General features: G+C 32.3%; 1 protein-coding gene across 6 annotated transcripts in view; it reads left to right on the top strand.

The window, feature by feature from the left end:
- CPEB2 (cytoplasmic polyadenylation element binding protein 2) overlaps positions 1-12,993 on the top strand; it is a 64,206-nt gene that overhangs the window by 33,540 nt on the left and 17,673 nt on the right. For 3 of the 6 annotated variants that reach the window (XM_065877139.1, XM_065877136.1, XM_065877138.1), the window contains one exon: positions 5,322-5,345. The exons of the other annotated variants lie outside the window; for them this stretch is intronic. In XM_065877139.1, coding sequence (XP_065733211.1) covers positions 5,322-5,345 — 24 coding nt within the window. The remainder of the gene's footprint in view (positions 1-5,321; positions 5,346-12,993) is intronic. 6 annotated transcript variants of the gene reach the window in all.

Below are 12,993 nucleotides of genomic sequence, written 5' to 3'. Positions count from 1 at the left end.
GCATTTTTCACAGAATGCCATTTTAGGGCTATAGTACGTACTCAGTACAGTAAGCCATCCTGGAAATTCTGAACTTCTGGCAAGGGACTAGGGGAGAAAAATTATAATGAAACTAGGACATCAAAGTGTTTCAGCCAGTAGAAGCAATTTGATCCAAAGAGAAAAAAAAGACACTCACTTGGGATCATTGGTTAAGAGGGAAAGCAAGAGTGGAAAATTGGGTATATTTATAGGGTAAGAAAGTATTTGAATATTAAGGATTTCGATAATTTTTGTAGACATCAAGGTTATTGAAGAAAGAAGTGAGAATTAAGTGATGTTAATATCAAACCTCTGCCTATACTAAATTATTATTAAATATTATTGACTGATTAAAGAAATTATAGCATCTCGACACATAGACCTGCTTTTTAAATTGTTGCTCTTTTTAGTTTGTTACAGATTTCACTCACTATTAGGCAATTGATTAAGGAAGTTGTATTACTTAACCAACAAGCATAGCTAATATTACAGACTTTGAAAATCAATATTGGTAATAAATTATACATCAGTATTTCTTTTGTGTGGTGATTTAGCAGTAGTTCGTAATGGTTAGCATCACAGACTCTGGAGCCAGACTATCTGGGTTTACACCCAAGTTTGCTATTTCTAGCTGTGTGACCTTGGGCAGCTTCCCTTTGACTCAAGAGTCCTCATGTGTAAAAGAGAGGCAGCATGCTGCCTGCCTCAGGGGTATTGTGTGAGAAGTGAGTGAATTCATTCATGTACAGTATTCAGAACAGTTACTGAAAGTCAAAGTTTGTTGTGGCAATGGGTGATGAACAGTGACAAAAATGACTTTGAAAGAGTAAAAGTCATGTCCTGTGAATAGATGGAGTTGGATCTGTTTGGAGAATATAAAATTAAGAGAAGACAAAACTGATATTTTCAACTGAAGAATGTTATGTATAGTGGACAAATAAGGTTTGTTTTATGTTATTTCAAAAAACCAAACTAGAACCATTTGGAAGAAGCTATTTAGGGACAAAATTTGAGTCAATAAAAGTAAAATGACTTCTCAAGCAGTGTTTGCTACAGTGTGGTACACTTGCCCCTTGTGGTACCTAAGATGATTTTTGATGGTGCACAAATACACATTAAAATAAACACATGACTATTACAGCTTAAGAACGTTCCTTAGAAAATACAGAACTGGCAGAAATCTATGATGTTACAGTGGTGCTAGGCTTGATTGAGTCCATTAAAAAATAATACATAAATATGTGTCCATAAAAAACTAATACATAAATATGAGTATAGTTATGAAGATATTGTAAAGATTTTGTGATTCTACCTTTCTAATTAATTAGCGTTATGGCTAAACATGTAAATATTCCTATAAGGGATAAACAGGGACTGGAATAAAGGTCAGGAAGTTGGTCAAAACAGGTAAATCTATGAACTACCCTGGCACATCCTTTAACTCTGAGCCTCTGTTTACTCAGATATAGAAAAAGTTATAATCCCACACCTGTATGTCTCATGAAATTGTTTTATTAGATTTTTTTAAATTTTAACAATAAAAAATGCCATAGAAATGTAACTGCAAATAGGCTCCTATTTCTGAACAGACCATGTTCCTCAATTCAGTTAGACATCCAGCTGAATTGACTAGTGGACACTGCCACTATTGAATAATTCAAATTTTGTAGAAGAGTCCAAATTTAACATCCAGAAGTACTTTAGGGAAGTCACATTATATAGGAATGGGTAGATTGTCTAAAAACCAAAGGATTTACTCTCTGATGTTAGAATGATGGCTTTAATGTTTCTAAGTGTATGAATCTTATACTTTTAATTATCAATAGTGAAAAACAAAATACAAAATTTTGAAAAACACCTTGTTTTCCATAGAAGTAAGGAGCAATACAAAATGATGTATTTGAGTATTTGTTTCTATTACTGTAGGAATTACTGTACTCCCTTCACATGTCTCCCAAGGAAAATAGCTTACATTTTTATTAGTACATATGATTTTTCAAAAGGAGAACAGATCGAGCAGAAGTATGGGGAAGGGGTGGCATTAGCAAGCTGGTTTGAAATTCAAATTTGTGATTAGCCACATACAGCCATGTTTGTAATCAAGAGCTTGCTCTACTCTGGGAGGAAGTTATGTGTATCTTTTAATTAAGAAAATTTACTCAGTAATGAAATTGTTTTAAGTGTATTAAGTTATGAAAATAGGAAACTTGAGTATGCAATCAGTTATTTTTTTATGCTGATGGAAGTAAAGTAGATAGCAGCAGATTTATTTTGGATATTGAAAAGGATTATGATTTGGGAGGCATATTTCTCTCCCTGGTTTTGGCTTTTTTAGAGCAAAAAATAAGAATGTCATTAGTTTCACACCAAGAGAACTTTAACCTTTAAATATTTCCAGCTGATTTGGTATGTTTACCTATCCCTTCCTCCAGCTGCAGTAATTCAGGTACCACAAACTATAGCTAAGAGTCAATATATAAGGGCACAAAGGTCCTAAGGAGAGTGTTAGAATTATCCTGTTTCTTTTTTAGTAGCTGTGGGTTAGAATCTAAATAAGCTCATTGGTAATCCAGGACCAAAATGTAAAGTCCCTTGTATAAGAAAGGTCTTCAGGCTTTTCTCACATCGTTCTTATTACCTTTATTTAAAACAAAGAAATATGTATATATATGTGTGTGTGTGTATAATACATATTTTAACACACATGCATAATATATATTTACACATGTATGTTAAATAGCCAATTCCTCACTTTTTCTAAGGCTTTATAAATTTATGTAACTGAAATTTAATATTATAAATACAGTGTTTTATACAACAAATTATTTGCTTTTTTTCTAAATCATATTCTAAATGAGTTTGGGAGGAACATATTGTTTTAAGAAGTCTCTTTTAATTAAAACATAATGAATACTAGACATTTAATGATTTTTCTTTCTCACTGAGGATTTCTGATAATTCTGATTCAGTTGCAGTGGGACATATCCCTGAAATTCACATAGAAATATCGGTAGAAAAAGTGAGTACACATACCACTGCTTAGCGTGGTGGTAGCAGACTGGTTATTTCCGTGACAGGGAAGAGGAAACGTTTCACATGGTTTAGCTTCATCTGCAGTCAGTTCTATTTTTGGTAATGTAAAGACTTGGAATCTGAGAGTTGTCCAAAAAATAAGTGCAATAGCTCTTTACAGGATTCTAAAATTCCTCAGGTATGAGATAGTTGGAGAAATTTTCTAAATAATGTGTTCAAACCTAGGACTGAGATGAAACCTAAGATGTTGTGAGTGTTTGTGCATATTTTCACTATTTTAATATTGAGTAGCCTCAGCTAAGAAGCATAAACTGGTTATGATGTCGTTAATTTTCTCAATAGATCATGAATTATGTTACACATTATTATTTCATCATAATTCATAATTTGACTTTAAATTTGATTAAAACAGTTTCATTTGCTTTATAAATGTTTGACCCTTTACAGCTATGAATGAAATTCCCCAAAGCAAATTTATATTGGATTAATGCCATTAGACCAGGCCTAAGGATAAGCAGGAAGCCCAGCTCCTAAGACATGCTGTGAAGTGTTTTGGGGCTTATTGACCGTTTCCATGCTTAATACAACTAGTAAGACTTCAGGGGATTCATTCTTCTATAGCCTGTTCTTGATAGCTCCTTTTATAATTCCTATTGTCTGATTTTCCATAGTTGACTTCCATCTCTTTGAAACCCTGTTTTCCTTAAGGCCTATATAACTTTTAGAAGACCTACACAACAAAATTCTAAATGCTGGTTCCACCCCTACCCTCATCCTAAACTAATATATAGGTCAGGTAAGCTATATATAATCTATATATATACAGATTATATATACAGAAACACACACAGAGGTAAGCTATGTATAAACTAGTATACAGGTCAGGTAAATCTGCCAGGCTTTGAGGTAACTGGACGTCATGGACAGGTTTAAGTCTGCAGCAGATTATATAACTAAAGACAGTAGAATGGCAGGGTTACTTTATATAAAAGACTAATATTTATTGACTTATTTCTTGAAGTATAAATGATTAAGAGTTTTCAAGTTTGATTTTCCTCCTTTTTATTATAGGGAAACTACTGCTGTATCCTCACCTTGTAGGCACACTTCTTTATATTAAAGCCTTATTAGTATAATTTTTTTTTTAATTTTGTAAAATCTCTATAATAGAATGTATTTAATGACATGAAATGTTTTCCTTTGATCTTTAAGTTTTATACCTTTGGAGAAACTACATTTCTGACAACTTTTAATATATATTTTGATTTGAAATTTTTCAATATCAAATTTTTCCCAGGCCTAAAAATATCCATGAACATAAATTAAGATCTTGATTTTGACAGTCATTTTTGGTTTACTGTTAATTCCAGAGTGGAAATACTCATTGTATACTCAGATTTGGGGGAATGAGTTATTTAAAAACAAGTTGCAAATTTTATCAAGCTGGTACTTTCTTATGAGAAATAAATTGCTGTATTTTTTATCCATGAGGAATTATGTAAACTGCTAATAACATAGGTTGAAATGCTTTCTGCTTTATAGTTTTACAATATTTAACACATGTACTATTCTTCGATGATACTAATAATAATTTGTATCTGAATCCCTCTTACTCCAGATGTAGAGACATAAGCGCTTAGTTAGCTGTTATAAATTGTACCAAAAAGATTGAAAGCATTATTAGCTATAGTATATCATTAATCATTTTCAGCTAAGCAAGTTTGAACATGGATTTATTTCTTTACATTCTATCTAAACTCTACAGGCTTCAGAGAATGAATTTAATGTTGTTATATATTTTCATTCTTCTGTGTCTTCCATTTACTTTTTCCATGCAGGGCTTGGTATAAAGTGATTTAGATCTGAATTACTAGTTGGACAGTATATGCTATATCACTATAATAAGTAGAAAAACAAGGATTTAATTCATGTTATTTCCATTCGTTGGGAAAATTATTTGGGATGCTATTTAACCATAAAGTGTTACATATTCCTATCCTGATTAGATGAAACAAATACTCATGAATTTTAACACAAATGAGAATAAATTATATTTTTCCTGTTAATTTCACAGTTTTTATATAGTTCAGATGATACATATATGAGTGCATTGTAAATATTAAAACACCACGCTGATGCTATGTGATGACATTGTGGTAGCTCTTAAGACAAAGTAGCACTAATTTCCAGATGCCCACGTAGCTTTTGTATATGTGGGCTTATTTTTAGTTCTGACATTTTACAATTTGTCCTTTGTTTACATGCAGCAAGGAGTTATGGGCGAAGACGAGGTAATTCATTTCTGTTTGCTATGGTATAACTCTTTCTAATTGGGTTTTACTGATCAATGTTATAATTAATTATCCCAGATTTATTATGCAATGTCTAGAAACTCACAGAAAAAATTGTATTTTGATTTGAGCACTTGTCAAAGTTTTGAATCCTAAATATCTTAACCTTTAAAGTACATTTTCATACTAATATGGTTATTTAATAAACTTTTCCATTTTAAGCTGTCCAGATTTTAACTGTTTTTAAATTTGTGTATCTTTTAAAATAAACCTGCTGTTTATAGTTTTTTTAAGAGATTTGTTTAATAAATGCTAGTGAAGGTGACATGCTCTCTCAATCTGTAACTGATTGTCTAATCTATGATATGTAATTTACAACTCTAGTTTATTAGTTTTATGTTTGACCCAGTTGAAAATGACAAATACCAAACAGATTACTGTTAACACTGATATATAGAAATCATGTTGCTAATGTTTCTCTGTGTCTTCTAAGAATATAATAGTTTCTCTCTCCCTGTCTCTAACACCATACACACACACACACACATTCTTTTTCTCTCCCACAAAAGTCTTCCCCTCTGGGTTCTTGTTATCTTAGGGAAAAGGCCAGGACTATATGATACTGTACTATTCAGCTTCGTAGGAAAGCAGCTGACATTTTCCATGGCTTAAACTTTGCTTTTCTTTTTCATGTGCAGAAATTGATGGGGACAAAGGTAGATGTGATGATGGGAGAGGTGAAGCAAAAGTAACTTGACACACAAAAAAATAATAATAATTGTAGACTGTGACTATAATATCAAGAAAAAGCAAAAATTTCTCCTTTTAGATAGGAACTTGCTACTACTCATATATATTTCTGTCCTCTGGGAGCCGTAAAGATTTCCTCTACATCAGAACTGCCTCCCAGCATTGGAAGAAAGATCTCACATGGTTTTTTGTTTGTTTGTTTTTTGTGGTACGCGGACCTCTCACTGTTGTGGCCTCTCCCGTTGTGGAGCACAGGCTCCGGATGCGCAGACTCAGCGGCCATGGCTCACGGGCCCAGCCACTCTGCGGCACGTGGGATCTTCCCAGACCGGGGCACGAACCCGTGTCCCCTGCATCAGCAGGTGGACTCTCAACCACTGCGCCACCAGGGAGGCCCCTCAGATGGTTTTAAGGCTTTTGGTAGAAGCCTTCTATAGGACAGAACTGACAGTTGTCACATTTATATGGCTTAGTTTGGGGGGGTAACAAGTGGATTTTGCTCTCAAATTACATGGCATTAGTAATTATTTTAGTTGGTCCTCTGTGAATATAGGACCAAAATACATGGCATTAGTAATTATTTTAGTTGGTCCTCTGTGAATATAGGACCTTTTACAATTTTGGATTTGATGGTCAGATGAAAATATCCCGTGATAAATCATAATATAAAAAAGAATATATAGTATATTATATATATATATTATATATAACTGAGTCACTTTGCTGTACAGCAGAAATTAACATTGTAAATCAACTATACTTCAATAAAATTTTTTTTTTAAGTTTATCCATTAGAAATAACTATTGAGAGATTTTGAGTTTGAAAGTACTTTAACACAGTAAGTAATAAAACATTTAAAAAAAAAAAGCCGCATACCAAAGGAATGACTCAGAAAGAACTAGAAGTAGCCTGGCTCTCTTCCTATTTTCTACTCATTTTTTCCTCTTCCTATGCTAGATGTTATATCAGTATCACATCAATAACCTTTTAACTACCAAGGACCCCTTTTATGGGTTTCATGTTTTAGATTTGGTCCATCAAAGGAAGTACATTTATTCATTTATTTAGTCATTTTTCTTTTCTAAAAAGAAATCTCTTACACATCAGATCTGTTGATGTGGGATGTGTCACACTGAGTTGATATAATTTTTGCCAAAAAATAAGACATTGTTCTTTACCAGTGCAGTGGTGGGTGGACAGTATTATTTTCTCAAGGCATGTTGACTTTATAATCTAGTTTAGGAAGAACTATTTTTTCTTCTTTTGTCACCTTTGACTCACCTTTAAGCTCAGGCACAGAGTGGCTATTTTCATTCAAAAGATTTCCTGCTTGACTGCAGTAAAACCAAATTACTACCAAAATGAATTTATATATTCTAATATCTTTAGTAATGTCAACATAAGAACTTTAAATCAAACTGGGTACAGATATTAATATATGAAATATACCTTAGGAATAATCAAAATTTAATTATACTGAAAGTAAGAAAAAGCAAAGTTTTTTTTCCCTGCTTTTCATTTGTGTCCTGCCCCAACTCCTATGTATTTCTGTACTGTGGGAGCCATAAAGAGTTCTACTTCAGTGCTGCCTGGAGGCCAGGATTAGAAAGGAGAAAGACTCTCACATCTATCTTTTGTATTTATTGTCTGTTCAATGTTTATTCCATTCTGAGAGTGAACATACTCGTCTGAGCTTGGAGTAGGGTGGTAGGTTGTGAAGGGAGGTGTGAAATGTAACTTAAACTCTATCTCTCAATCTAAAATATTTCTATTATTGCAATCTTCCCTTTAATAAAGGATTAAAGGGCTGCTCTACTCCAGAAGGAGTAAAAATATATAGAATATTTTTTAGAATAATAGAAATAAAGAACCTACAGTATTTTAGTTAGTGGTACTAAACACCACAAAGCAATCTTTTCTAGCAGACAAGCAAAGCTTTAGTTAGTAGATTTTAGTAGATTATATATGGAATGAGAAGATAAGAGAAATACTTTTTAAAGAGAATGAAAATATGGAGGTTTAATTAGAGAGATTGGATTTATTCATACTGTATATGTAGCCATTCATATTCATGTGCTATAATGAATAAGGAATTATTAATAATACATTATACTTAAAGTATTGCTTAAAAATTGACCTGGGATTTTCTATGATTAGATTTAATTTGAACTCATTTGACTCTTTTTTAACAGTCTTGTGAAATAGCCAGAGTAAGTGTATACTCCCTAATATCACCACTACCAAACCCTTTTATGATGACATCAAGGCTGAAAATTTTCATCCTTGATAAATACTTTTTTCACATTTATTATTGAATTATAATTTGCATACAATATTATACTAGTTTCAGATGTACAACATAGTAATTCAGTATTTGTGTGCATTACAAAATGATCACCATGATAAGTCTAGTAACCATCTGTCACCATACAAAGTTATTACAGTATTATTGGCTTTATTCTCTATGCTGTACATTACATCTCTGTGACTTACTTGTTTTACAACTGAAAGTTTATACCTCTTAATCCCTTTTACAACTATTTCTATTTCATTTTTTCCCCTCTGGAAACCTCCAGTTTATTCTCTGTATCTATGAATCTGGTTCTGTTTTGTTCTGTTTATTCATTTGTGTTGTTTTTTAGATTACACATATAAGTGAAGTCATACAGTATCTATCTTTGACTTATTTCATTTAACATAATACTTTCTAGGTCATCCATGTTATTGCAAATTGCAAGATTTCATTCCTTTTTTTTTTCGACTGAGTAATATTCCATGGCATGTATATACCACATCTTCTTTATCCATTCATCTATTGATGGACACTTAAGTTGCTTTCATATCTTGTCTATTGTAAATAATGCTGCAGTAAACATAGGGGTACATGTATCTTTTCGAATTAGTGTTTTCATTTTCTTCAGATAATACCCAGAAGTATTATTGCTAGATTGTATGGCAGCTCTATTTTTAATTTTTTGAGGAAATATCTGTACTGTTTCCCATAGTGCCTGCATAAGTTTTAGTTCCCACCAACATTGCATGAGTGTTGCCTTTTCTCCACATCCACGCCAGCACTTGTTTCTTGTCTTTTTTGATAACAGCCATTCTGACAGGTGTGAGTTGGTATCTAATTGTGGTTTTGATTTGCATTTCCCTGATGATTAGTGATGCCAAGTAGATTTTTGTGTATCTGTTAACCGTCTGTATGTCTTCTTTGGAAAAATGTCTATTCAAGTCCTCTGCTTATTTTTGTCGTTGTTGTTGTTGTTGATAATCGAGTTGAATGAGTTCCTTATATATTTTGGATATCAGCCTCTTATTGAATATATCATTTACAAATACGTCTCCCATTTAGTTGATTGCCTTTTCATTTTGTTGATGATTTCCTTCACTGTGCAAAGCTTTTTACAGTTTGATGTAGTCCCATTTGTTTATTTTTGCTTTTGTTATCCTTGCCTAAGGAGACATATTCAAAAAAAGTATTGCTAAGACCAGTGTCAAAGAGCTTACTGCCTGTTTTCTTCTAGGAGTTTTAGGTCTTACATTTAAGTCTTTAATCCATTTTGAGTTTATTTTTGTATATGGTGTGAGAAAGTAGTTCAGTTTCATTCTTTTGCATGTAGCTGTTCAGTTTTCCCAGCACCATTTATTGAAGGGACTATCTTTTCCCATTATATATTCTTGCCTTGTTTGTCATATAGATTAATTGACCATATAAGCGAGGTTTTATTTCTGGTCTCTCTGTTCTGTTCCCTTGATCTGTGTGTCTGTTTCTATGTCACTACCATACTGTTTTGATTAGTCTAGCTTTTTAGTATAGCTTAAAATTAGGGAGCCTGATACCTCCAGCTTTGTTCTTCTTTCTCAAGATTGCTTTGGCTATTCAAGGTTTTTGTTTTTGTTTTTATGGTTCTATACAAATTTTAGGATTATTTGTTCTAGTTGTGTGAAAAATGCCATTGGTATCTTAATAGAGATTGCATTGAATCTGTAGATTGCTTTGAGTAGTATGGAAATTTTAACAATATTAATTCTTCTATGAACACAGTATATTTTTCCACTTATTTGTGTCATCTTCAATTTCTTTCATCAGTGCCTCATAGTTTTTAAAATATAGGTCTTTCACCTCCTTACTTAAGTTTATTCCTAGGTATTTTATTCTTTTTGATGTGATTGTAGGTGGGATGTTTTCTTGCTTTCCCTTTTCTGATAGTTTATTAGTGTGTAGAAATGCAACAGATTTCTGTATGTTAATTATTTTGATAACTGTCAGAGAATGGACGAAATCTTCAAAGCATGACCAAAAAGAAGCCAGGGTAATACTATAAGACAGGGTCAGCAAACTATAACCCACAAGCCAAGGCTTCTGTTTTTTTAAACAAAGTTTTATTACAACACAGTCATGCCCATTCAGTTACTTTTTGTCTGGTTGCTTTGGAGCTACAGTGATGACAGTTGAGTAGTTGCAACAGTGAAATGTATGGCCTACAAAGTCTAAAATATTTACCATCTGGCCCTTTACCGAAAAAAATTGCTAATCCCTCCTCCGCGAAGAGACTGACTTACCTACTCTACACTTATACCCAGACATAGCAATTTTTAAAAGAAACAGAATTTTACTGAACTTAATTTTAAAGTAAATATATTATGTCTAGACATTAATTTACAAAGACATACAGGGTACTAGGTTTTAATTGGTTGTTTAAATTAAATACCTTATTCCTTCTCTGTGAGAAAAGGACAAACCTATTATTGGGGCAAAATGCTTTTAAGTAACAAATGTACCTTATAGCTCCTGTCTCAGTTCTTTGGAGAAACATGTGTGATAGTGATTCTATCTGATTAAACAGATGGTGCCTGAGAGAGATCAGTCCTGGACCTACTTCTGTTGTTTTGATAGTTTTTTTAATCCTTGCATATGAAATAAAAATCATACCATCACACTGGTGGGTTATTTAACCCAGTAGAGTGGCTGCTAGGATCTTGAGGATGGGAGGAATATTCATTCTTAATAATAATAGTTTGTTTTGTGTTTGCTTTTATTTTTAAAACAACAATCAGTACATAAAAGTATAGATATACATTGATATCAAAGAACCATGCTCAGCTTTAAGCTATAAATTGACTAATTTTGTACAAATGTTTTCTTTTCCTCTCCTGGTAATTTTAGTTTTCTTTTTTATTCATGAACTTGATGAACTTTACTGAGAAGTATATCGATTTTTTAAGTTTTCAGAGAGCCAACTTTTGCCTTTATTGACTCTTTTTTTAATGTTAGTTTTCTGTGTCATGGATTTTACTTTTTTCATTTCCTTGATGCTACTCTTTTTGTATTTAATTTATTATTTTTCTATCTCTTTGTGGCAGAACCTAAGATTATTTATTTTAAGCATTTCTTATTTTCTAATATGCATTTAAAACTATAAAATTCCCTGTAAGTATGAAAATTTTCCTCTAAGTAAGTAGCTCTTGCTACATCCCACAGATTTTATATTGTGGTTCATTATCAGTCAGTTTCATTCTTTTGAGGTGTAAAACCTGAAAATATATCCTAGTTTCAGAGCAAAAAAGGAGAAAGGTAATTTAATTTTGGTTGAAAACTGTTGTAAGTATTTTAGTCCAAATCACTTTATGATCAAACTCTACTTTTCTCAACACATATAATTTTACCTTTACTGCCAGTCATTTTCATGGATCATTCTTAGAAGGTATGTTTAAAGTACATGGAAAACATAATTATTAACTTGTTCTCCTTTTATTGTCATGTTGATTTGGGTTATAGGGAAGGATAATTGGAAAGGTAAAAAATAATATTTTTGTTGGTGATATATATTTAGTTAACTCCTCTTTTAAACGGGTATTTAACTCTATAACTTTTATGGCTTCTAGAAGGAAAGTGGTCATGATTTTCCAACAATGAAGATTCTTGTTAGTATGGCCAGTATGTGACATATTCCTAGCCTTTCCATTACATCCTTCGTTCAGCTGAACTTTGGTTAATAGATTTTAGACATATAGATTATAGATTTTGATAGTTATTTTACTAACTGTAGTATTTATTATAATTAGAAATATAGAATAATTCATTAATATATAATGAATATTCTTACAATATTATAGTTAAGAAAAAATTTTAAGTCATTTTGGGTCACTTGTGTGACATTGCTTATGTAGTGATTTTCTTTGTCACTGCATTTGATATTTATACTTAAGTATTGCCATGTTTGAAATAAGTATAAAACTTGGATTTGCCATTTTAATCAAAAACTAGTTAATGTGCATGTTGTTTCTCTACCTCATCTTATTCCTTTTAAAATATACAATTATTTACTTAAAGTCCAACCATAGAAAGTTGAACCAGTTATTCATAATTAATATTACTTTTGATGGCTCTTGATGAGGTTCATTTTAAGGAAAACAGTTTCATTTTGAAGAGCTTTCTTTCCATTGATTACAAAGAACATTGACCTTTTTTTCTCATTGGTCCTTATTCCTAATAGCAAAGGTATTGGGAAAGCTAAATATCCAGTTACTCAGTGAACGTGGGTATCTTTCAGAACATCTTACTTAAACTGAATTTGAATCTGCAGAATAATTTATGTTTCCTATACCAAATATGATCTTTCTCCCTGATTTTGGTCTTATAAAATTAAAATTCTTATTTCTAACATCTAGCTAGCTATAGTTCACAGACATGTAGCCCCTTCCTTCTCACCTCAACCCCAACTGTATGCAGGCCACAGAGTCTAGCATCAGGATTGCTGCAGAGGATTATACAGGCTGTGCCCATATGAGGGTGGGCTCAGATGGGGACTGAAGTCCTAGAGGGGGTGCCTTTTTCTGTTTTGCATATGTGCAGAAGCACATATTTACACATATGTGTGTAAATATGTGCAT

The sequence above is a fragment of the Phocoena phocoena genome, chromosome 5 (assembly GCF_963924675.1).
Source record: "Phocoena phocoena chromosome 5, mPhoPho1.1, whole genome shotgun sequence".
Taxonomy (NCBI): domain Eukaryota; kingdom Metazoa; phylum Chordata; class Mammalia; order Artiodactyla; family Phocoenidae; genus Phocoena; species Phocoena phocoena.
Note: the sequence above shows the minus strand (reverse complement) of the source record. Positions and strands in the feature narration are given on the sequence as shown.